The 27,128-nt window shown below is 41.4% G+C and overlaps 1 protein-coding gene across 1 annotated transcript in view; it reads left to right on the top strand.

Moving 5' to 3' along the window:
* The first annotated feature begins 8,772 nt into the window (after positions 1-8,772).
* Positions 8,773-27,128, top strand: part of RP1L1 (RP1 like 1) — a 30,448-nt gene continuing 12,092 nt past the window's right edge. The window contains exon 1 of the mRNA XM_086743456.1: positions 8,773-9,411. Coding sequence (XP_086599582.1) covers positions 8,773-9,411 — 639 coding nt within the window. The remainder of the gene's footprint in view (positions 9,412-27,128) is intronic.

The following is a 27,128-nucleotide window of genomic DNA, read 5'->3' as shown; positions in this document are numbered from 1 at the left end:
AAAGATGTAGACCTTGTGGGTAGAGCAAAAGTAGTGGGAAAAGTAGGATCATTAATAAATGTAAAACGAGGACAATGATACAAAATTGGCTGAGTTATTGAACGCCTCAAAAAAATCCAAAATCTTCCCTAAAGAAGAAAACCATAGGAGAGTAGTTTAGCAGGATTTTAAGTGAGGAAGGAAGTCACTATGAAAAAAAAATAAAAAATTGATAGAGAACAAGTGGATGAATCCTTGAAAAAATTGGAAAGCACACAGATCAACTTTGCTGACCATGTTGGCATGGTGGACGTTAGAGAACGAATTGAGAAACCAACTGCGCTGCTCCCCAAAGCAACTGATGCTAACTAGGATGAATAAAGGAGAAAGGGCTGGGATAATATACCTGATTTTTTTTTTTTCCTACTGTTTAAAGCCAAAAGAAGAGAGTCACTCATTCCAGGTGAGTCATTGTGTCTTCTCATGTAATGGAACAAAAGTTAAGGTAGAAATAACTACATAGCTGTATAGCACAATAATTGTCAACTAAAGGCCAAATAAACACAAAATGCCAGAAAAACTGGACTGCTTCTACTGCTGATCAAATATTATACAGCATCTAATTTGGCTTGGAAGATTATTTCAAAGGTTTTTAGGAGACACATTGCTGAGTGAATAAAAGCTGTCCACAGATTTGGTAATAAATGTATTGAAAAATTGAGAGAGAAAGAGTATACGTGTTGAAATGTAGAGAGAACTGATTTAGAATCATAGAGTGGTTTGGGTTGGAAGGGACCTTCAAAGATCATCCAGTCCAACCCCCCTACAAGAAGCAGGGACATCTCCAACCAGATCAGGTTGCTCAGAGCCTCATCCAACCTGGCCTTTAGTATCTTTTGAAATACATTTTAGAAGTGCGAAAACCACATTAATGAATATAAAAATTGGTAATAATTTAGAAGGAACTGTGGACGTCAGAAAGGAAAGAGAAGTGGTATGAAGAGGTCAGAAAAATTAGAACCATACTGGAAAAAAATGCAAATGTCACGTATCAAAGGATTAATAATCTCAAGCAAACATTTTGTTGGAAATGTAGAATTGAGAAATGTAAAACTGGGAAATGATCATGGTGTAGAAGAAATTAATTTGTGCATTACAGTGGATGAAAACACTAGAATGCAAGTGGGTGCTTTGTTGCACATGTGGATAGCCCCACATTGAGCTCAGGAGGCGTGTGCAATGAAGTGCCTGTGTTTTTGCAGAGTTGGACACTGTTCTGAAGAAGAAGGGTCAGAGTGGGTTTTCTTGGAAGTTGGAAGAAAAGCTTCCAACACCTGCAGTTGCTGGGACCTATTATAGGTTTCTTCTGTTCAGATACAATCTTTATCTCCCAAGCCCAGATCCAGTTGTAGACTAAAGCTTCTTCAAAGCTCATGGTGACTTTCTTGGTTCATGTCTCAGTAGTTGGCTCTTGGGTGTCACTTTTTAGGCACACCTTGCCTCACGTCCTGTTTTTTTTTGCATATTCCTTGTTCTTCAGCTGCTCACTGTAGTCTGTTTTCTTGCTTTCCTGGATACTCGTTTATTCAGCTTTGCTCAGCCTCTTTCTTAATTTGCTTTTTCAGACTGGAAGAGGAAGAAGCAAAACTTTGATTGTTAAGGGGAGTGGGTGCATATGAGTTAACCAGCCTAGGAAATCTCAACTGGCTGTCTATAAAACTACTTCTGTGCCTGAGCTTTTACATCCTTGTTGGAGATGGAATGAGAAATGGCAGGTGGAGGAGCCATTTTATGTGGCTGTGATCAGGTATCAAGGGACATGCATACTGGATGGTCTTCATCAGAAGACAAATGTACTGCTAACACCCTGCTCAACCCATACTTAATCCTTGTGTATGTTCTTGTATCTTTTTCCTTTTATTGTGTCAATTCTAGATTTGAATTTGGCAAGATGCTCCAATCTTGCCATGTTGTCTCCTCCTTCTGATGTGATAAATAGCACATCTGTTTATCAGTTTCTTGGCACAAACATGCAGGTCAACTTGGACATAAAACTTCAAGCTCACTTCAAATGGAAATGCGAAGTTATTTTCCCCAATATTGCCAGAAATGTGAGTAAAGGGCAGTAAAAATCCTGGATATTTAAACCAGAGATATTCTTACAAAATGCCTGACTACAGCACTAGAAATACCCTCTGAAACAAAAGCGTTGTCCCCAACTTCTAGAGATATTTCCGAACTGTTGGTGGAGCGGAACTGTGTGCAAATTTATGTAAGCAAATTTCAAAACTCAGGAGTTTGAACAACATCTCAGTATAGTGCTGAGGATCCAACCTGAGTGAGATCTGTCCGGCCTGAGGTCCCATCCTGTAACCAGAACTTTATGGCCCAGTCCCTGTTCTCTGAACGGCTACTGATACCAGGACCTACCTTTGGTCTTCAACCTCATAAACGCACCTGTTATTTGTATGATGAGGGTGACTCATGGCAAAGTAAAGATGTTTCTCAACTGTATTTGTGTCATGTTGAAGGGACTCAAGTTCATAATTTAAGTCCATGAAGACTGATATGTCAACTCTAGAGACACGTCTACAGAATAAATACTTTTGAAGGTAAGGAGCATTGAAAAAAACCCATTTATTAGCAATTGCTGAGGGTTCTCTTTCTTTGCACTTGTGGTTTATGGCTGAAAAAGTAATTAGATAATGTATCTAGCATAGGAAGAAGATTTGCTGTAGGTGAATCTGATCCTTCAGACTAATTCTTATCCTCCAGAAAGCTGGGCTTCTTGATTACCTAGGTTAAGTGCAATGTAATCCTTTGTATTGAAGGGAGTAGCTGGAAATTCAGGCTTCTGTGCTTTTAAGATTGACTTGTTTCAAACTGATATGGACTCAAATAAAGAAAAAGCAATACATTACTGAAAAAAAAACAAAAAACAACCAACCCAAACCTTTAACAAAGTCCCCCAAAACAAAACCACAACCCCTTATCTACTAAGATTTGCCTAACATTTATAAATGTTATATTTAATTTTCTTAGAAGAAAATCCAGTAATAACAAAAGGGAAGAGGTAATAATGTTAAATTAGTTAGAGGTGGAGCATTCTGTCAGATCACAGAAAACATCTCTGAGGATGGAACAGTTCAGGTGGCTACAAAAGGTGTATCATATTAAACTGGCGCTTAGCTGGATCCTAATTACCACATGAGCCTGAGCCAAGGAGAGTGCAGGCAACCTTGGAGGAGCTGTCTTGCCTTCACTGAATCTCAGAACAAACTAGACTGGAAGGGACTTTGGAAATTCTCTGGTCCCACCCCACATTCATGGCCAGGCCCAATATATGAGGTTGCTCAGCTGAGTTTTTAGTATCTCTAAGGTTAGCTCTTCCTCCACCTCTTGAGTCCCAATTTTTGACCACTGTATTGAAGAAATTTTTTCTAATGCCTAAATGGCATTTTGCATGCTGCCACTTGTATCTGCCACATCTTAGCGCCTTACTATGAACTTCTGGGAAGAGTCTGGGTCTCTATAACTGTGTCCTAGGTAGTTATAGACAATTATATGGATCCCTTCAAGTCTCTTCTCCAGGTTGAACAATTCCAGTCCTCTCACTCTCCCCCTGCACATCTATTTTGTCCTGGCACCTTGGTGACCTTTGCTGGACTTACTCCACTATGCCAGTACCTTTCTTGCACTATGGACTGCAAACCTAGACACAGTGTCCAGATGTGGCCTCAAAAGAGCCAAGCAGAATGGAGTTACAGCTTCTCTTGGCCTGTTTAGGTCACTCTTGCTAACACATTGCAGTATATAGATGGCATTTTTTTGCCATGAGGGCTCACTGCTGACCCCTATTCAACTTCTTGACCAGTGGGACACCCTCATCCATTACTGCAAAGCTGCTATCGGTCAGCCCGAGCCTGCATTGCTGCTTGGCGTGTACTGTCCTTGACATATCATTGGTATTTTCTTCTCGTGGGGTCATGGCAGTTAATTTTTCCAGCCTTTCAAGGTCTTTCCAAGTGGCAGTCCTGCCCTCTAGCATGACAGGTGCTCCCAAGAGTTTGGTGTTATTGAAGAAATTAGAATCATAGAATAGAAGTGACCTTTAAAGCCCATCCAGTCCAAGCCCCCTGCAAGGAGCAGGGACATCTCCAACCAGATCAGGTTGCTCACAGCCCCGGCCAACCTGGCCTGGAATGTTTCCAGGGATGGGGCATCCACCGCCTCTCTGGGCAACATGGGACAGTGTTCCACCACTCTCAACATAATTTTTTTTTTCTTTATGTCCACTCTGAATCTGCTTCCTTCTATTTTAAAACCACTACCCCCTCATCATATCACACCAGGCCCTGCTGAAGAGTATCTCCCCATCTTTCCTGTAGCCCCCTTTAGGCACTGGGAGGCTGCTCTAAGGTCTCCCTGGAGCATCCTCTTCTCCAGGCTGAACAGCCCTCACTCCCTCAGCCTGGCCTCACAGGAGAGCTGCTCCATGATCTGCTGACCTCTTATGGCAGATGCAATTCTACAGAGACATCACCTTGTTCTTCTGGATCAAGGATCCCGCAGGAATGGTCTCTGGACCCTGAAAGGTGTGCTGTCCACAGGTAGAAAAGTAATGCTGTATAAGGAGGACTGTGTAATGACTTGAACACTAACCTTACATTTGGAAGATTCATGTTGAGGACTGGAGATGTAAAACTTGATGCAGGCTCCCCAAACCCTTGCCCTTCTAATAAAAACCCTTTATTACTCTGATGTCTCCACAAGTAATTGCTTTCTACAAAAGCAGGTGCTTAGTCTTGTAGGTGACATTGGTGCACGGGTGCAATGACTACATAAGTAATGAACAAATATCACTAGAAGACAAGAATTCCAATCCATACAAAAGTGAGGTTTCTCACTGATTTTGTATCCGAATCCAACTGAACATTTTTTTTTTTTGCTGTGTGTATGTGTCTCTTTGCAAAAAGGAAGTATGAGAGAAAGCAGGAAGGCTCTCAGGTGAATTATGAAAGAACAGGTCATTTCCCATCATTTATCACTTATGGGTTGCTTGTCTGTCCTTATTTCATGCCCAAATCTCAGTGATCCAGCTGTTCAGCATTCGTCTTAGGATCTTTGTCATCTGCTGTGAACTTGAAAACATTTGGGTTAGGACTCACCAGACTTTTCTGTTAATATTTCATCAAAAATTTGTTATGAATCTGAGCCATCTATGTCCTGAGTAAGCTACTACCAACCAGCTGAGAAGTAACAAACGTATACACAAATCCTTAATCCATCATCTTTACTCTAGCTCCATTGATTTCCCTGGAGTTACCCAACAGCTAAATCTGATTCCAAACATGGATGATGAGAGGGTGGATTGATGAGCTGATGGCTGGAGTGGCTCTAGAATGCTATCCAGATCTCTGCAGGCCTTTATGCAAGAGGAAGATGTTGCCTCTTTGGCTTCGAGTGCGTTGTCCCTTATACTGGTACGATTTGAGCGGAGTGTCACTGAGTCGGATTTATACCTCAGTTACATGGGCACAAGCAAGAGAAGGATTGGGCAAACCATGCCTAAAGCCCTGGTGGATTTGAGAGCCTTCTCCAGCAGCTTAGGTAGCTTTTCTTTCTATCCTTAGCAACACAGTCCTGATTAACCCTCCAAGCTGTGGTCAGTCATTTTGAGGACAGTTTGATTGACAGCATGTAACCTGTTAACGTTTTTCACTGCATTGTCCAGTGCATCCTGGAGGTGGTTGGTTGACTGTGGTGGGGTTTCTTTTAATTATTATTTTGTTGATCTGTTTTTAATCTCTTGGATATTCTATAAGAAAATGTCATCTTGAGCAAGAGGCATGAAGTATTTAAATGTAAGTATGAAAATATACACTGAGACTCCTCTGTTAGGTATCTGTAAAAAGATATATTTGGGCAAGATGACCATTTTTGTTGCCTTATTGGATATTTAGTAGAATCATCTTCTTGTTTTGAAACTTCAAATGGACAATACAAAAGTTATTCCTGGGAGAACTGTGGAATTTCATACAAAGTACTTGTGGAAGGCTCTTTCTCCACATTATACACAGCTTTGTAGGTCTGATAGACCATCTAGGCTTGGGTGGGTAACCAACTCTGTCACTCAAAACTTGAGGGATAATGTTCCTTTACATGGGTGATCTCTTAACAGACTTGGGAATAATTCTCAAAGGAAATTAGTATTGGGAAAGTATGCTATGATTAGTCCTATATTTTCTTTTTTATACTTCTTTCAATATAAATTAACAGCTTGAAAAAAGTAGAATAAATCCTTGGGAAGCAGTTAGATTTCTGGGAGTGCAGCCAGCATATTGTGGACCACCATTGGTCCAGGGACTACAGGTTGTCTGGATAATGTCTTTTTTTGGAAATTATGCTGCTGGTGTCTGAAAGATTTAATGTGGGACTCATGGAGGAAAAGTTAGAGCCACTTTTCCGAAAGCTGTTGAAAAATAGAGAAATTAGATTTTTTTTTTCTTAGAAGATAAAGTGATGGATTGAACTTTAATTGGGAAAAAAATAAGTGAATAATTGCTTAGTGAAATGTGTACATGAAAGAATAAATCATACTGAAATCTTGGTCAGTGCGCATGGATATATGAAGGCAGAGATTTTTCAAAATAATAATCTTTCAAATGTACTTAATGTCTTTTCTAATCTAGCCTAGGTTAAACTTCCATTTATTGTAGGAGTGAATTTGCTGTAGTACAAAATGCACAAATATTTCACTTAAGAGCAGCATAGTAGGAAAATAATTGTTTTATTCTAAAATGTGGATAAAATCAGCGTTTACAGCTTTTTGAGTGTTGCACCTCTGCAATTGGTTACAAAATTCCCGTTAGTTTCAGTGGTCACTGAACTGGTTCTCCAGAGAATAATTTGTGAATAACATGATTCTTTTCTTGAAACTAGAACTTTACTCAACTGCTGCAAGAAGTGTAACCAGGAGCCTACTGAAGGAAATACATAATTAGAAATACATTTTTTTTTTAAAGTCAATAGTGAACACTAAACATTTTCTTTCTTGTGAGACATTTTTTTTGAAGTTGTCATAGAAAAATTCTATCAACTGAGAACATAATTTGGAAAGTAAATTGGGTGTAGGTCCTTGTAGCCAGAACCACCTTCTGCATGCTACAAGACAAGCTACTGTATTCCTTACTAACAATTCAAATGGTTTGCTGTCTGTTTGTGAACAATAACTTCTGATCAGACGATGATATCTGTAAATGCCATTTTGAGAGTGTTCGTTTCCGTTTGAGCAACTAACTGAAAGTGAACCATGGAATCACTGTCCATATTCATGAAGCAGACATCTGTCACACTGATTACAGCCAATATTTTAGCAGATAGTGGTGTTTGGCGCTTTTCCGTATCAAAAATAAAGTATCTTCTTTCTTAGAACAGAGGTTTCGTTTCATGTGGGGTCTGAATTTTTTAGTGATTGACTTCCAAGACAATGCATTTAATAAGGGTAAGCAAGATAGAGTAGCGTTCAGTCTCTTTTCCACTTGTCTGCATTGTGGCAAAGACATTAAAAACAGTTGGGTTTCAAAAGCTGAGTTTCAACCTCCAGACTTAGACACTAAAGTCAGGTCAGCTTTAAAAGTTACATCAGGCACTCCAGCACCAACTGGGCAGTATATTCTTCTCACACCTGTGCCTACCAGGCTGATTTCAAATTTTAGAATCATAGAATCATAGAATAGTAGGGTTGGAAGGGACCTTTAAAGGCCACCCAGTCCAACCCCCCTGCAAGGAGCAGGGACATCTCCAACCACATCAGGTTGCTCACAGCCCCGGCCAACCTGGCCTGGAATGTTTCCAGGGATGGGGCATCCACCGCCTCTCTGGGCAACATGGGACAGGGCTCCACCACCCTCATTGTAAAAAATGTTTTCCTAATATCCAGTCTGAATCTGCTTCCTTCTATTTTAAAAGCGTTACCCTTCATCCTGTCACAGCAGACCCTGCTGAAGAGTTTCTCCCCATCTTTCCTGTAGGCACCCTGTAGGTCCCACTGTTTAGCAGAACCAACTTTTGTAGTTCTCTTTGAGATCTTGCAGTACGTCTTACCATATTTGTTTACATAACTGCCATGGATTTTCATCCAGATCTTGCCTTAGCACACTGTGGCATGGTGATATGCAGCTGTTCTGAGACCAGGTTATTCCACCCCTTGATACGCTCAGGAGTGGTTGTGTGCTACAATGTGCGGTGACTATGTAAACAAATTCAGTTTTATTTTATTTTTTGTTATGCCTCAGTTCATGGACTTAAAGGGTTACATAAGAATCTCAGCACTCTGATTGTAAAAATAAAAGCAAAATAATCACTGGCTCCGATAGTTTCAGAGAAAACCTCAAAAATACAAGCAAGGAAGACACAAAACTCAAAAGGACAACAATACATAAATATCAGTTTTTGTGGGTTTTGCTTGAGGTCTGACTCATGCTTTTTGTGCCTCAGGGGCGACTAGCACTGAATTCTCCTTGGCATCTGCAGGACAAGGATAGTTTTATTCTGACAAGCAGGGTTGTGTCTACTCTTCCTATCGTGTTTCCTTGTATCTGCCTGAGCCTTAACTCTGCTTGAGTTCATAACTCCATGTTGGTACAGTCTGCTCCTGATCAAGCATAGATGGTAAAACTGTTGTGAGGAAAACAAACTTTGCTCCCATGCCCGTCAGGCACTGATTCTGAATGACTCAAACAAACCCTACTCTGTTTTTGTTTCTCTTATAGTTACCTTTAAGCAAGAGGGATGTCTCAGGTGCCTGCTGACTACCTGTCAACCACCAGCTCCTACAACTATGAGCAGCCCCTTCCCTCCGTGGCTCGGACAAGCACTGTCTCCAAGGTACTCCCAGCCAAAAAAATAACCTTCTTCAAGAGTGGTGATCCTCAGTTTGCAGGAGTGAAGATGGCCATCAACCAGAGAAGCTTCAAGAGCTTCAATGCACTCATGGATGACCTCTCTCATCGGGTCCCACTGCCATTTGGGGTACGGACCATCACCACCCCACGCGGAATACATTGCATCAGCGAGCTGGACCAGCTGGAAGATGGGGGATGCTACCTTTGTTCCGACAAGAAATTCGTCAAGCCTATTGGCATTACTTCTGGAGCATACCGGCCGGCCCCACCACGAAGTGGTCGTCCCTCCAGTACTTTGAGGAGAGCAGCTCAGGAAGGCAAGCTTGAAGATTATTCCACACCTTTCACTCACCACGGCCCTAGAATACCCAAGAAAATCACTCTGGTTAAGAATGGAGAAAGTGGTTTTCGGCGCTCTATTATCTTGAACCGCAGAAATGCCAGGAGTTTCAAAACGCTCCTGGATGAGATTTCAGAGATCCTGCAGTTCCCAGTGAAGAAGCTCTACACTGTTGATGGGAAGAAGGCAAGTATCTCTGGTGTCTGTTGCTGGTCAGTTGTTCTAATGCTTGTTACCACATCAGCATTTGCATTTCCTGTGTTGCAAAACCTTTAGCTCATGGGGCCAATGGTTTATCCACACTATATTAGTCCTTTCGGCTTGTGTAGTTACTGTCACATTGGTTACTTCTTCATTAATTACATGAAGGAGTGATATAGAAGAACCTTGTTCAGCCATTAAAGAACTTCATACATCTGATATTATTTTGGGTGAATGTGAGGCAACTTCTGACAGAAGTCCAGAAGCTCAATGTTTTTGAGCTGGGTATAAAATCCCTAAATAAACTTGTAGGAATGGAGTTTCCCGTCTTCTCCTGGGAGGCATGTCACAATGATGGCTTATGTTTTTTGTACCTGTTAACCAGGAATTCAACAAAACAAGACAGACCTTAGGTAGCGCCTTGTGATTGCAGGGTTCAGCTCCTGATGTGGGATCTTCAGCATTATGGCAACATAACTAGTAAATGTGTAATGTAATTAGAGTATGATGGAATCAGGAGACGAATTTGTATTGATCATTGGTGAATGTGCCAATTGGGGTGAACTGTTATCATAAATTCGGAGCTTGACAGCTTGTTCTTTCTTCCATTCCCAGAGGAGTTTCCTCACAAACCTGAGGTTCTCCTGTTTTCTTCTCCATCCCTTTGTAGCATAGACTAACCTGTACTTTCATTTCTTCTGAAGAGGTCTCACGTACCAGCCTGACTTGTCCCTGGCAGTGCAGCTGAGTGGAGCAGTTGCCCTGCTCCTTGCCGTATTTTCCACTTTTACAGTGTCGTGTGCCAGCTCCTCAGCGGTAACTTTACAACCATTTGTAATCTCACTTTCTGAGATAGATGACTGAAGTGACTTGGCTTCACATGACCCACTATCCAGGAAGGGGGAAAAGAAAAAAAAAAAATGGAGGAATATTTTTAACCCAGATCATTTTGACCTGGCCCAGGGACAGGAGTGTGCAGCTATGAAGGAGGGAGGGAGGGGATAACAGCACCTTAAGCTGGCTTTTGTGGCGGAGGCAATATGTCATGTCACAGTGATTTCTGCTGTGCCTACCACTCTGGAAAGTGCTTCCTGTTCTCAGCCAGAAGATCCAAGGAAAATGTCCTTCTTGAACATCTAAGTTCAGAATGAGCAAGCTGGCCACCCTACTGTGGGATTTGTCTTTCTAAAAGACTTTCCAAAGTCTGTGTTTCTCCTAATGGGAGAGCAGAAAAAAATTACTCTCTTGTAGGCAACCACATGGGGAGGCAAGATGAATCCCATGCCCTAGGCTATTTCAACTGTCAGTGGAAAGAAATAGACACTTCAGACAACTGCTTTCCAAGTAACTGTCTAAATGGCTGCAGATTCCTGGAGTTGGATTCATTTCAGATTCAGCTACCCGCATGTCGGTGTCTAAATTTTTCCGTAAGTGATGTAAGCAGCTAAGCTCCCACATAGCTGTTGAGACTAAGCTGACAGTCCATTGAACTGGGAGCTGGCCAAAGATAGCTGTCTGGAGGCCTTCAGAATCAGTTAGGTTCTTTTTCTCTAGCTTCCGACAATTTATTTGCAAGGTGAAGTTTGCTGTGTACCACAGCTAAAACTATATTACTAAATTAAAAAATGTTAGAGTAAGATAATCTCATCCTTCTCCATTCTGCTAAATTCTTAACATCTTCCCCAGTTTGGTCTCGACCAGAGTAGCAGTCTCCCAATATCTTTAATTTAGGACCTGGGACCATTCACCATAGATGGTTTGGACGTGGCCAGCCTGTGTTTGAGCTGCCGGGCTGCTTCAATTGACCTCCTTTCTGAAGAACTGGGTCTGGCACTGCTTGCTTTACTACTAGAAATGTAGCCAATTTGAATTAGGGAAAAAAAAAACAAACAAAAAACAAGAAACAAAAAACCAAATCCAACCCTGCTGCCAAGATGTGTTATAATTTATGGATAAGTATTTTATTTTCTCACTGATTTCTCTAGTTTTCAAGACTTGGAGTCCTGTTCAGTCCACATGGAGAGAATAATCTTGTGTAACACTAGTAACTTCCTTTTTACTTCTTCCATTTTTGAGAATTTTCACCAATTTCTCTAAAGAAAATTTTGCTTTCTACCTCTTAGTGCAGTCTTAGTGTTCTCCTTGTGATTCTTAAATGAGATTCCCACAATTATCCTGTTTTAGTTGGGATATATACTAAATACACCATCTGTAAACACAATACCTTCACTTTTATTCAACCTCCATCTTCCTCTCCATCTAAAGACATGCAGTTATCTTTTACGTTTTCGGCTCTGCAGTGGTGGTTGTCCTGCCTAAAAGTGTCTATTTTTCCAGAGACCAATCTCATCCCAACGTGCCAAGATGTGGCAAGACATGGCTAGGATGACGTGGGTACTAACTGACCAGAACTGGTCACTGTGGAATGTTTGAAGCTGATGGCACCTACTAAGTTTTACATCTTTCCTGACAGTTTAAGTGACAAGCTATGTAGCTCTCTTCAGGAGACAAGGTGTCAGTAGCTTTGTCACTTGTTTTTCATCCCCACTCCCAATTTAGACTTTGTTTCTGGAAATGGTTCAGCCTAAGCTGTGTGTGAACATCACTTGAAAAGATATTGATGCTCTTTGTTGCAGATAGACCATCTTCTCTGTCAGAGTTTAAGATTATCCTCTATGCGGTGATAATGATATTTCCTACAATAAATCCCAGGGATACCATAGAGACCTTCCCCTCCTGCTTTTTTTTCCTCCATATTTTCCATCTGTAGAAATGTGGGTGTGGACCAAACACCACCGTGTAATCTCTCCGCGGTGCCTTGGGATTCTTTTTTTGGATATGAAAATTTTCATTACCATCTTGTCGATAGACAGTTCATCTTCTGTACTTATTAGTTTAATTTGCACTCCTGTTATTCTTACTTAGAATATTGCAGCGATAGGTGACTATGAGTCCAACCTGATCAATGTTATTAGCTTGTACATTGCTAGGAAATACGTGATTATTAATATCTTCTCTGGGGAATCTTTTAAAGTGATTTTTTGGCCATTCTTAGTTTCAGTCATTTACCTCTTGCCTTTTAACTGTTTGTTACTGCCCATTCAGTGATAATTCCTGTTAGGACTTCCGGGAGCTGTTACCCTAGTCTTGGGTGCAAAGCACGTAAGCCACAAAAAAAAAAAAGTCACTCAATCTTAAGTTTTTCCAGTCTTTTCCTTTCATAAGGATTCTTTAAACCATTTCTGCTCTTCTGTCTAAATTTTCTTGCTGTTCATCTTCAAGGTCTCTGTTCTCTATACACAATTGATTGTGTCCCAGAGTTTTCACCAGGTACCAGGGGAGTGAAGACAGTGAATTTGTCACACAATTTGGAATATTTCCTGAAAAGCCTCCTTCAACCAATGCTGAAGTTCAATTTTCACTGTACATCCTTATACTTACATTTGCATTTTCTGTTAGAGACAATGAAAACAAGCATCCATTCTTCCATGACTATTCAAAGGTGTCTACATGCTTTACATTTATTGGATATTTCCTTGTTTCTTAAATTGTTCTCTTTGAATAATGATTCAAATTATCTTTTAAAAATTTTGTTAACCTGTTTTATCATATGTCTACGTCTAGTCGTATTACAGAGGCAACTGTTCCCTGAAAGGGGACTGGGACTGGAAATAGTAACTTTTGACATTCATTCCCAGGATTTGACAGATTATAGAATCACAGAACAGTTTGGGTTGGAAGGGACCGTTAAAGCCCACCCAGTCCAACCCCCCTCCAAGGAGCAGGGACATCTCCAACCACATCAGGTTGCTCAGAGCCCCAGCCAACCTGGCCTGGAATGTTTCCAGGGATGGGGCATCCACCACCTCTCTGGGCAACCTGGGACAGTGCTTCACCACCGTCATGGCAAAAATTTTTTCCTTATGTGTAGTCTAAATCTACCCTCTTTTAGTTTTAAACCATTACCACTTGTCCTATTGCTACAGGCCGTGTTAAAAAGTCTGTCCCCATCTTTCTTATAGGACCCCTTAAAGTACTAGAAGACCTCTCTCAGGTCTCCCCCGAGCCTCCTCTTCTCCAGGCTGAACAGCCCCAGCTCTCTCAGCCTGGCCTCACAGCAGAGCTGCTCCAGCCCTCTCAGCATCTGTGTGGCCTCCTCTGGGCCCTCTCCAACTCATCCATGTCGTTCTGCTGTTGGGGGCTCCAGAGCTGGACGCAGCGCTGCAGGGGGGTCTCACCAGAGCGGAGCAGAGGGGCAGAATCCCCTCCCTCGCCCTGCTGCCCACGCTGCTGGGGGTGCAGCCCAGGGTGCGATTGGTCTTCTGGGCTGCAAGGGCGCATTGCCTGTTCACGCCCAGCTTTTCGTCCACCAGTACCCCCAAATCCTTCTTAGCAGGGCTGCTCTCCATCCCTTCATCTCCCAGTCTGTATTGATCCTGGGGGTTTCTCTGACCCATGTGGAGGACCTTGCACTTGGCCTTGTTGAACCCCAAGTGGTTTGCATGAGCCCTCTTCTCAAGCTTGTCCAGGTCCCTCTGGATGGTAAATTAGCAGAATAAGAGTAAGATTCATTCCTAAGTAACGTATGTGGACGATGGCTTGATTAATTTTGTTTTTGTTTGGATTAGAATAACTGAATTCACAGCACTTAATAGAAGGTTCACAAATGTCTCTTTTGCTGGCAGATTTTCCTTGATCTGTTGAAAAGTGAACACAAAAAAAAAAAAGGAAAAATCTCCTTTCCTGCAGATGAATTGATCTGTTCCATCAATAAAAGTGCTATTCATAGATATGAGTGTTGTCCCTTCAGTCTGCTTTTGTTTTCTTCTACTACTGTAACTCCAGATCTTAACTTGAATCTTAAGAGAAGTTAAATCACCTCTGCGATATAATGTATGGTTGGCATATTCTGTCCCACTGCCTCTGTTTTAATTTGTTTACCATTTTGTTGAGTAAATCCAGAACAGTTCAAAATTACAGGTCTGCTTTCCTATTATACCTTTACGTGGTTATAAACTTACTGACAGACATGGAACATGCTTGGTATTTTGTGTTCCTTACATGCAGGATTGATTTGAAAGGCAGAGAAAAGTGTTTTCTTCCTTTTGTAGTTCACCTAGTCACAAATATTTCCAGTAAAGCCCTAAGTTTAATTCAATTGTAACTCATGGGGAAATAAACCTTTTTGGACTGCAAATCACACTGGTTTTGCACATCAGTATGCTTTCTTCTCCAGACAAAACTTGTATCACTTATTTTTATAGCTCTCATTTTGCCTCATTTTTTTTTTCAAATTGGCTTTAGCGTAAGGTTTTACCTGAAAAGGAAGAAATGCTAGTGCTTTCATGAAGTCAATGAATTGAACATTTTACCCCTTTTTCTTTTACATGAAACTAAGTCAGAAGAAGATCATGGACAGCTATGCAGAATCCTAATACAAATGAAATTCATTGTAAGGTCAAAGGTGATGGTGTAGAATTAAGATCCACTGCAGGCCAACAGAGCTCTTGCTTTTGTGATTTTGCTTTTATTTTGTCTTTTCTTTCTCCCATTTGCCTGCTTATTTACTTCTCACATATTTTCTAAATTGTACTTTATGAACTTCCTAGGACAGGTCAGTCTGTTCGTTGGTTGTTTCTTCTGTAGCCAAAATTATGAGGCCTTCATTGTTCTTGGGCCAGGGAGTCTTTTAGTGCTGTGAATTCAGAATTAGTCTATAATAATTATGCAAAACTCAGGTCAGCAGAAACAGTGATTGAAAGATCCTGATTCCTATGTTAGTATAAATTCAAAGTGGTTCTACCAGTATTTACACATTTGAATTTTCTTTCTAACTCCTGAAGCCTTGAACAAGGCAAAACTAGTATTTTTACTCTTAAGCTTCAAATAGACTGCCTTCTGGGAAGGAAGAGCTAGTCTCATTGAAGTGATAGATGTTTAAGTATTTGGGCTCTGATTCAGTAGGGCCAAGAGCCTCTCTTCCCAAATTAACAACGATTTTTGTTGTCAGTTTCATAGAACCAAATAGTAATTTGATGACAGTAGGACTGGAGAGAAATTTTATTTTATTTTAGCTTAGAAAAATCAGTTAAATTTTCAGCCAGTAAAAAGCGTAAATCATACAGCTCTTTTGAAGTCAAGGTATTAGTTACTGCTTTTCAGGTAATCAACTGGAAATAGTGCCCAAAGAGAGAAATCTGTGAAGCTAACATTGGCATGTCATTAACTTGCCAGGGAAACTCTTTGTGTAAGTTCACGCACTAAAAGATAGGCAGACCTGGATTTAATTCATCAAAATTCATCCAGCATTCTCCTGGAGAAACTGGCTGTTCATGGCTTGGATGGGCGTACTCTTTGCTGAATACAAGACTGACTGGATGACTGGGCCTAAAGAGCTGTGGTGAATGGAGTTAAATCCAGTTGGCAGAGGGTCACAAGCAGTGTTCCCCAGGGCTTGGTATTGGGGCCAGTTCTGTTTAATATCTCTATCAACAATTTGGATGAATGGATTGAATGCACCCTCAGTAACTTTGCAGATGACACCAAGTTGGTCAGGAGTGTTGATCTGCTTGAGAAAGGGTCTACAGAGGGATCTGGATAGGCTGGATTGATGGAACAAGGTCAACCTGGTATGAGATTCAACAAGGTAAGTGCCATGTCCTGCACTTAGGTCACAACAACCCTATGCAACTCTATAGACTTGTGGAAGAGAGGCTGGAAAGCTGCCTGGTGGAAAAGGACCTGGGGGTATTCAGTTGGCTGAATATGAGTCAGCAGTGTGCTCAGGTGTCCAAGAGGGCCAACAGCATCCTGGCTTGTGTTAGAAATAGTGTGGCCAGCAGAAGTAGGGAAGTGATCATCCACCTGTACTTGGCACTGGTGAGGCCGCACCTCAAATACTGTGTGCAGTTTTGGGCCCCTCACTACAAGAAAGACATTGAGGTGCTGGAGCACATACAGAGGTGGTCACAAAGTTAGTGAAGGGTTTAGAGAGCAAGTCTTACGAGAAGCAGCTGAAGGAATTGGAGAAAAGGAGGCTGAGAGGAGACCTCATTGCTCTCTACAACTCCCTGAAAGGAGGTTGTAGGGAGGTGGGTGTTGGTCTCCTCTCACAAGTAACAAGTGATAGGACGAGAGGAAACAGTCTCAAGTTGCTCTAGGGGAGGTTTAGATTGGATATTAGGAAAAAATTATTCACAGAAATGGTTGTCAAACATTGGAAGAGGCTGCCCAGGGATGTGGTTGATTCACCATCCCTGGAGGTATTAAAAAAACCTGCAGACGGGGTGCTTAGGGACATGGTTTAATGGTGGACTTGGCAGTGTTAGGTTAACAGTTGGAGTTGATGATTTTAAAGGTCTTTTCCAGCCTACATGATTCTATGATTCTAAATCTTATTAGCTTATTAGACATTTACAATGTGGCATCATTTTGCCTTTTGGAGGTGATTGCCTCTCTTTATTGACTGCAGAAGAAATTGGGAGACTGACTCAGACTAGTCACCTAAAACTAGGAGGTATTAACTATGCCCAAGTTTTCATACACTAGTTTTAAAGTACTATAGATATTTACATATTAGTAAATATGAAACATGGGACTGTACATTTGAAGATCACTTGGCTGATGAGAAAATTGCAGCTTACGTAGTTTTTACTAGGGACATCAATCCTACAGTAAAAAAGAACGAGGTGTGCTACTAAGAGCGGATATCTCAATTAAAAAATAGGTAGAGTAAAATTTGTAGGTTACCTTCTCCATCAGATGGATTTTAATCTTTATTCTGGGAAGTTCTTATACAATCCAGTCGATTTTCTTTCTCCATGGTCTAAACCACAAAAGAGTGCACCAATGCGCAGATTCCAACCGCCTGTCTCTGGAGAGGGAAGAACACCTCTAGGGGCAAAGAGGCAGAGACCATAGAAAGGTCAGAAATCCTCACAGAGAAACTGTAAGACATGACGTGCGGGATTTTGTGACAGTAACCACACAGCAACAGAGGATTTCCCTTACAAATGGCAATTATCCAAGGTCTACCAGCTGAACGGTCATTAGGACTTATTTAAGTCACAGGAACCCAGCAACACGACTACGTGTCTAGTCACAGATGTCCTGATTTCTGCACTTACTCTTGAATCACTAGGCCTTCCTTTTACAGACTGTCTTAAAATGAAACAAAAACAAAAGCAAATTCTTCCTTAAAATCCAATGCTTCTTCTTGTATGGGCATTTGAAACCGCATTGTGTTGTGGCAAATAGTCTACATAGTTTATGGCTACTGGTGGCAGTTACCATGAGCTCCTCAAATGGGTTTATCAACCATTAGAAGAGTTTTCCAAGGGATGTGGCTTGTTTTATGTTTGTTGGAGTCAGGCCAAGACTTAGATGTTTTTTTTTTTTGTTTAGGCGCACTCAAGGCTGACCGTAAGTTGTTATAGTTAATGAGTGAATCTGATCCAGTCGGTTATGTACAAAGGCAGAGTAGATGACCAGAAAGACTCTTTTGCCTTAGCCTCTACAAGCGAGAACATTGCAGAATGAGTACTGTATGCAACCATATTTCCTTGAGGGATCAGAGAATTACTGTACGAGTTAATCAGAGGAGCAATCATGAGTTAAGGAATGCTTCCTCAGGCACCACTAACTGGAGACTGTAAAGGATTAGTTATTAGAAACTCCTTGGGGTAAGAGCCCTCAATTTTCTTCTGTGTTTTTGTAGAGTTTGGAATGAGACATACTAGATGTTATGGCAAGACTAACCATTCTGGGTCAAATCAAGCCATCTTTGGCAGGGGCCAGTTGTAGCAGTCTTGGAGAAAGACAGAAGGGCACATATGAAGTGATTCTTTCCCCAGTGCATTTTCCTAGCCTCCAGCAACCTATAGGCTAAGATCTTCCTCATTCAGAAGTAGCACCGTGGACTACAGTTCTAGTAGACTGAATAGTATCAGGGCACATTCTCCGGCGTCCCAGATAGGGTTTAATTCCCACAGCCTCCAAAACTGGGTGGCCACGTTCAAGGATACCTCTTAGGAAAGGTCCCTGGGATGTGCTAACTCCCAGATCTGCCCAGGTTCCTTGGGAGAGCACCAGTTGATCCACGCTTAAATGCACCAAAGACCATTCTAACAACTTCACAGTGCAGGCAACTGGCAACTCTCTTCCAGTGCTCTAGATTCAGAATTGTTTAATTTAGTAGTAAAGACAGAACTGTGTTTTTTTTTTTTAGTTGTTATTTGTAAAGGTATTGGCCTAACTATCATTACTAAATCGTTCTTGATAATAGTGAGCGCATTTACAGCAACCTTAGGGTGCAAGGCCAGGAAACAGGCTTGTCTGACATATTTCCTGACTCAGATTTACACATCCATACAGCCATTTCTAGGACATCTGTAGATTGCCTGCAGGCATCCTCCAGGCCACTCATGTTTGGGCTGTCTACCAAGCTCATCTGTCTTCGTGACAGGTGTCATCAAGACCTTGATGGAATTATAAGAGGGAAATGGGATGCATGGAGGCAGATGAGCTGGTTTAAAATGTGGTGTATATACAAACAATAAGAGAAAAAAGGTGATAATTTCCCTCCTAGGGATAATTAATTTTCTAGTCCCGTGTTGACATATTCACTGTGACACTTGGTTGCATGCTGTGTTCAGCTATGAATAATTGCAACCAATTTCAGCCCCTCATCTGGTGCAAACCGTTGTTATCAAGCGAGCTGTACAACTTTCCACCCACCATGTGTGTGACTCATAGTCTAAAAACAAACCACAGGTTTCAGGTTCGATATTCTCTGATTCTATGCCAAAACCACAATGACTCCGATGAGATTTACACAAGCGAGCTGTAAACCTCAGCAAAACTTTCCATGAACCTGATCCATAAGAAGACTCATATCCAGGTGTGTTTTATGAACCTTTGAGATGCCCTGAAATCATTTGGCCCCGTGCCTTACAAGATGTAGCTAAATGGACCCCGTCTGCTAGCCACTTTCTTATCTAACACACACAAAATCTAATACTTTCTTATCTAACATACACCAAATGCAAATGATTCCATTAGCCTGAGGAGATTTTGTTCTTTCAATAATAATGTAGCAAAGTGTAATTACTTTTTAATTCTTTTGAATTTAATCCAGAGCAAAGACATTTCCAATCATATTATTAAGTATATGCAATAATATTTGTGAACACGATGCTTCTGTATTTTCAAAGAGTACAAAGAATAGCAGAATTCCACCCTCTCCTGGAAAAGCTGTGAATTTTCTTTAAGTACTTTAAGTAGAAATCACAGTTTCTGCACAGAATTTTTGCAGGAAAGGCTGTTTTTCTCATAAAGAAATCTGGTTCTCCAAATGCAGATTTTGGAATTTTTACCAATACTGGGAGAGGAGAAGAGAAAATGTTTTGCATTTTCATCAATTTGTTTTTTCCTTTTGGGCACTGAAGAAAGAATTCAAAGAACTCTGCTGCAACTCTTAGAAAGGTTTGGTTCTCTTTCAACTTGCTTATTTTCTGAATAAATTCAATTGAGACAAGGGGTGCTACTTCTGCCGTGTGGGAGTAAATAACTTTCCAACTTTCACATTTGTACTATGGACTTTGTAAACTGAGAGTGAAACCGTGGACTCAGTGACAAGACTCTTACGCCTTGAGCTTCTGGAGTTTGTAGATGTATCCATGGTACTTAATGAAGCACAATGCACAAATATTTATGCTAAGAGAAACTCAGGAGAGTAAGACTATGAAACAACGCTACATGCACTTATGAGCTTGATCTAGAAGCAGTAGGGTTTACATACTCAGTCCCAGCTCCTACAGCTAGTTGGAGCATATCTATACATTGGAGAAGAGGAGGCTCCGGGGAGATCTTATAGTGGTCTTCCAATACCTAAAGGGGGCCTACAGGAAAGACAAGGAGAGACTCTTCAGCAGTCCTGTTGTGACAGGACGAGGGGTAGTGGTTTCAAAATAGAGGGAGGTACATTTAAATTAGATACTAGGAAATTTTTTTTTTATGCTGAGAGTTGTAGAGCACTGTCCCAGGTTGCCCAGAGAGGCGGTGGATGCCCCATCCCTGGAAACATTCCAGGCCAGGTTGAAGGTGGCTCTGAGCAACCTGATCTGGTTGGAGATGTCCCTGCTCCTTGCAGGGGGATTGGACTGGATGGCCTTTGCAGGTCCCTTCCAACCCAAACCATTCTATGATTCTGTGATTCTATATTGTGCTCCCCTCTTTCCACTCACAGATTCCAGCTGGAGTAACTTTTCATCCATAGTATAGCTATTCCTCATACAAAAAAAAAAAGTAAGTTTTGAGAAATTCTGGTCACAGGGAAAAGCTTGAACTCACGAATCGTATCCTTCCCACTGACTCAGTCACCACAGGGCTAATCACAAGAAACAAATGCTTAGCATTTTTCAAGACTTGTCAATTTTTAAGCTAATCCTGCCCTTAGAGAGGGTAAGGGCAGGTACTTGGGGTGGGGTGGATCTTAGTCTGACTCATGGCTTTCAAATGCTGACATTGGATGGACCAGACTTAACGAACCCAGTGCCAAAGGAGCAGGTGGTGGACTCTGATTTCAGCGAGGAACTGCAGTGTGTCAGAAGGCAGAAAATATCTGCAGAAAAACTTTATAAGAAATACTTTCCTTTCTTCTATGTTGAAATTTGCACCCTTAATAACAATTTTATGGCTGATTCACAACTAGAACAATCTCAGACTTCATTCAGCTGATGGGGTGTGTGAGTAGGGAAAAGGCCATCCAAAGCTCACATATGAAGTCTGTGAGATGTGGATACCTCCCCAACTCAATCCAGCACTCCGCGGAAGTCCTCAGGAAGCCTCCCATAGTCTTCATCAGGAACCACCTCATCCTCCTGACAGAGGCAGTCACCATGGCACCCCTCATACAATCCTAGCAGCCTGTCTTCCAAACTGAACCAGGCTGTAAATCAGTTTTCTTCTCCTTTTTGTCTTCTGCACCTGTTTCTCAGAAACTTTTCTATTTTTTTCATGCCTTTTTTTTTCCTCAGTTTTTCCTCCTTCTTCCCCTTTTCCCATGCAGTGTTTCTCTTCTGCTGCTACCCAAACGGTTTCCAATGGCCACCGAGCTTCTGGTTGTAGTATTTCTCCTGGACTCCTGAAAGGCATGTTCATACAGACTATTTCCAGGGCCAAAATCAGAACATCTTCTTTATGCATGTGTTAAGTGTCACACACAAGGAAAAGGCATCTGTGAGTACTCCAGGAAAAGCTGCCAACGGTGCAATAGCTCAACATCGTCTGTGCCTGTGGTTGACTGAGAACGCAGTGCACTGCATTATTACTCTATCTTTCATATATTTTACTTGGCTATATGAGCGCTTCATGGCTTGATTTCCAGATCAGAACTCCCAAAGCTATCATTTTTCATGCAGCTTTACACAGTGGTCTGAGCAGAAAACTAGACAGCTGGTGTCTGAACGGTTCTAAAAGATGCGGATGTTTTTAGAAGTGTTGGCATGACAAATTATCTTATATTGCTGCATTTCAGCATCTGGAGCAATGGACTGGCCCAGATTCCCATGATATAAGCTTAAAATAAAGGTAGCAGCGTGTCATTTATATTTAGTGGATTCCCTGCTGTTGCAGGAGCCTGAGACGTAGCATCTGTCCTGCTTCCTACATGTGGATTTTGGGACCTGAGGTTTGATGTGATGTGTAGGAGACTATGTGAGCTTGGGCTTGTTGTGGGACAGGGAAGGGTGCTGCATACTCTCTTCTGGACAAATCGTTTGGGTGCTACAGTTTGCAGAGAATTTGATCCATTTCCATGAAATAGTTCCCCAATTTAAGTTTAATATTAGCTCTTCTGTGTTCCTTCTAATGCGACAAGAACCTCCTGGTTGCTCATTGAATACACACCCATGCTACGTCCATCAGTGTCTCTGCAGGTGGGAAAAGGGGTGTTCCGCTGTGGTAGGGCATGGGCGAGGTTGCCCATGCTGAAGTTAGAGAAAGTGAGATCAAGTAAAGCACTTTCTTATTCCTTCCACCTTCTTTTCTTCCGCTAATTTGCTAAAATGTATGTGGGCAGGGAGTGGCAACACCCCGTGATTCACCTTCTGACCAACAGATTAGCATAACTTTAAAAAACCACTCCCCAGAAGAACCACTCTCTAATTCCTCTGGTGCAAAGTCTGGGGAAGGGAAAGGCAAATGGGTTCTTTGCATGAATAAAATTCAACATTTGTTATTGTTAAACTGAGAAATTCCAGTTCAGAGCCTGGAACCCCCTGGACTGAATGTAGCACAACTACGAAACTAAAGGGCTGCTTGTGCTCCAAGGAGTTGTAAATCTGAATAAAAGACAAAAGGGAGCAGATGACAGAGCACAAGGAAACAAGGCAATGAGTCAGCGTGGTAGGCAATGAACTCAGCCCGTTAGCCTTTTCTTGAACATGTCTGTTACAGGCTTTTCCTGTTTCTCCCTTGCATCTCTGCACTTCTTCAGAAGGTAGATTAGCTTACAGACTTGTGATCTCAACCGTGTCATGCACTATTTCCCCATTCTGTCTTTCTCTCTCTGACTCTTTCAAATGTCTTTGATTGGCTGGTAGCCAGCAAAGGGAAAACAAAGGATATCTCTGTCCCATCCCTGGAGGTGTTCAAGGACAGATTGGATGGGGCTTTGAGCAACCTTATATAGTAGAATGTGTCCAGGCCCAGGGCAGGTGATTGGACTAGGTTATCTTTAAGGTCCCTTCCAACCCAAACTATTCCATGATTCTATGATTTCATGATCTCCTGACATATTACCTTCATCAGAAACTGGTATCTATATTCAGCTTCTGAGATGAGTAAAGTCTAAGAAGGTTCTTACTACTCTGGGAAGATCCAGAGGACAGAGTGCTCTCCATAACAAGCAATAGATTCATTATTTTAAAGATATTATGTTTGTCTTTCTTCTGTTTAGATGTTGATGACAGTTTATTATTAATTGTGTTGCAGTAGCACCTAGAGGTCCTTGCTGAGATCACAGCCCCTTTCTGCTAGATACTGAATAGTAACGTTAATGGAGACAATCCATCCTCCAACAGATAGCACCCAAATTGACAAAAAAGGTATAGTTCAGAAGAGAGATGTCCTTTCATTTCCACCTCACATATGGTGGCCTCCCCAGTGGGGCTTAGAGTACCATATATGAAACATTTTGTTGGAATGAACATTTAGTGTTTTTTAACCAGTTCATACATGACATATCCCATCGTGACAGTTCCTGTCGTACAAAATAATGAAGTATGCAAGTAAAATAAAGTTTCACTGCTTTGAAAAATCACAATTTTATTATCAGAAGTACAAAGACTTCAATGAAACCTAAAGACATAGCTGACATTTCTTTGGAAGAGTCTGTGCATATGTTTAAAGAACAGCCAAATTGCAATTTTTTTTTTCACAAGGTAGCACCTGATCTTTAAGACACCACAGTGGTTTGTGGGCTAGAAGAACGAAAATACTTCAACAGAGGTGAGCATTGGTAACAAGTTTTCTCCTTTCTGGTCCAGAACTTCACTCACAGCCTCCACAATTCTCTTGGTTCCTGACTCAGCCTGTAGAGGTCAACAAGTTTCTCTCCATTGGTCACAGTGGGATTTGGATTAGGTTTTACAGTAAGATTGAGAAACTTAATCTCATTTTCAGGGATTAGGCAATAAAACTTTAACAGGAGTGTATTTCTGTCCACTGAGTGCAAACTGTTAAAGATTGTTCCTTGTAAATTTTCCTTAGTGGATTTTGTCTCCGAATTTCAAGTGCCTTAATTGTGAGTAACCCTTCGCATGAGTTCATATGATAGGGTAATTACATTGAGGGAACTCAAAGGAGGGCTTAAATGAGGCCTGAGTTATCCAAAGGAACTCTTTCTAACCCGTCAAAGATCTTTATTGTGGGCCTTTCATTTTCTTCCATTTTATTCTTGACTGTTCACTTATCATAGATTATAATATCTATGAACTTACCATGGAGCACCTCTCCTGTGAGGCCAGGCTGAGAGAGCTGGGGCTGTTCAGCTTGGAGAAGAGGAGGCTCCAGGGAGACCTCAGAGCAGCCTCCCAGTGCCTAAAGGGGACTGATAAGAAAGATGTTGTGATAGGGTGAGGGGTAATGTTTTAAATTAAAAGGAAGCTGATTCAGACTTTATATAAGGGAAAAAAAAATTTACAGTTAGGATGTTGGAGCACTGTTCCAGGTTGCCCAGAGAGGCAGTGGATGCCCCATCCCTGGAAACATTCCAGGCCAGGTTGGATGGGGTCTCTGAGCAACCTGATGTGGTTGGAGACGTCCCTGCTCCTTGCAGGGGGGTTGGACTGGATGGCCTTGAATGGTCCTTTCCCACTCAAACTCTTCTCTGATTCTATGATTCTATGTTTTGGGATTCAGCTTGCAAATGAAGACAATTTTCTGTCTCTGTATGAATATGCTAGATGTTTCCTGTTCCACTTTCAGGTGACAGACTGGTGAAGCACAGTCTTGTATCCTGTCTACCCTCCTTGTGCACATTAGATACCCTAGAACATCTCAAATTGCTCTAGATATCAACATTTAGACAACTGCATTGAGATGTTTGACTTTCTCTCCAGTCAGTGAAAGAGGCAGGCATGTCCAAAGGGGATTTATCACATATATCAGGTGGCTTTCCTGGGGTGAAATGGCCTGTCCCCCAGAAATATTGATTGTCTTCCACCAATTTGCAAGAAGCCTAGATTGTAAAAGACGACTTACAACCAAGTGTGATGAGTTAACGGAGAAAAAACAGGGCAGAGCATTCCCTTCTCCATCACAAATCTTTCAGGTCATTACTGGACTTCAAGTATTCACAATCAGTTGCCTGTAGTTTTGTGGCTAAATTGGACTGGGATGGAATTCTGTTTTCTTGTAATACCGTCTCCTGGCATGGGTACTCAAGAATCTTGCTGTGGCAGCCTGAGGGAAGTGGGGAATCTGTTTACCAGAAGGATTTCCTTACAGACTGCTGCTCGGAAGAGATAATGGCATCTCTGAGCAAACAAAGAAAACTTTAATATCAGAAAAAAATCTGTGCTGACCAACCAGTAGCCACCATTTTATTTCACTGGTTCATTTTCTGATCTACCCTCCACCTCCAAAGAAAGTACCAAATATCTAAGGTTTTATTGCTGCTTTAGAATAAAACACATCCCATCCTACTGACGTTTATTTTTCTCCATTGGTTGTGACAGCTAAGGTGGATAAGAACATCTACCTTCTGCTCTTTGAGTTCCACCACACTTTTCCTCAGGGACCACCTCTCCCACAATAAAATCACAGAATCACATTATCGCTGAGGTTGGAAGCGGCCTCTGAAGATCATCTCATCCAACCTCATTTTCAAAGCACAGCCAGCTAGAGTAGGTTTTTCCGGTGTCCAGTTGGTTCAGGTTGTTCAGATGTCCAGCTGGGTTTTGAATATCTCCAAAGATGGGAACTTCACAACGTATCTGAGCAACCTGTCCCAGTGTTTGGCCACCCTCACAGTAAAAAAAAAAAAGTTCTTATTTTAAAATGGAATTTCATGTATAAACAAGCAAACAAACAAACAAATAAATAATCCAGTACAATAAAGGTCAGATAACAATGGCCTCTAAAGTCCTGGGTCTTCACTGGCTGCAAGGAATTTAAAGGACCTTTTATAGTTATTCAATTTTTACTGCAATGATAGCCTCCTTGCTTCAGGAAAGATCTACAATGTTTGGCCCAACACATTCTACTACTGATTTTACTTATATTGGGATTATGCCATATATGATATTATACAGCTGAAGTTGATAATGGCTGTGTTCCTGAAACAGAAATTAACAGCAGCATCCCATTTAAATAATATGACCTTCAAGAAGGACCACAGGCCTGGAACCCTGGAGACTGACTTTCAATATCCAGGTCAGATTATGCTTCCTGATAACTACTGAGTGGCCATGTTGACTGGAGTTAATCTGCCTTAGTTTAGATGTTTATGTCTCTCCTAATCATTCCAAGGTGCTCTTATACCAAGGGAGAAAGAAGCATCTCCAGAGCATGATGTAGGAGGGGAGATGTCCAATGCAGGGTACAGGAATTGCCCTTTCTACACGGACTGTACAGCTGTGGTTGACTAGCTCAGTCCTACGTATCTAACTTTTAGATGCCTGAAATCCGAGGCGAAATGTATCTATTATCTTCCCGTCCTTTGTTTTCAACATTTAAACAACATTACCTGTTCTTTGTTTTTCATTACTTAGATAAGGGAGATGATGACAACATGTGTCATTATAGAAATTGCTTATAAAAGCACTGTACAAAGCCTAGACCCTAGAACAAATAATTTTAGAGTAAAATAACTCCTGAGAGTTAGACTAGAATTGTGCTCGAGGAGGCAGATCTCAGCCTTGAACTACATCTCATAAACTGGAATTGACAGTGTCTTCTTTGAAAGACCATTTCCACCTCTTACCTATCCTGAAGAGCATTTCAGTATTAGATTATTTTTGCATAATATAATCAAATCAAATATTTTATCTCTTCCTCTGAGGCTCACGTGCTTCTCAAATACGAATAGCTACAGTGTCTGCTTTTTACCATGGTATTATCACCAAATCTCGCAATCCGATCTCTCAAGCCGCTTCACCAATTTTCTATTTGATGTCCTGTTTCCTCCCCCAGCATGAAAA

Source organism: Chlamydotis macqueenii, chromosome 3 (assembly GCF_036417535.1).
Source record: "Chlamydotis macqueenii isolate bChlMac1 chromosome 3, bChlMac1.mat, whole genome shotgun sequence".
Classification (NCBI taxonomy): Eukaryota; Metazoa; Chordata; class Aves; order Otidiformes; family Otididae; genus Chlamydotis; species Chlamydotis macqueenii.
Note: the sequence above shows the minus strand (reverse complement) of the source record. Positions and strands in the feature narration are given on the sequence as shown.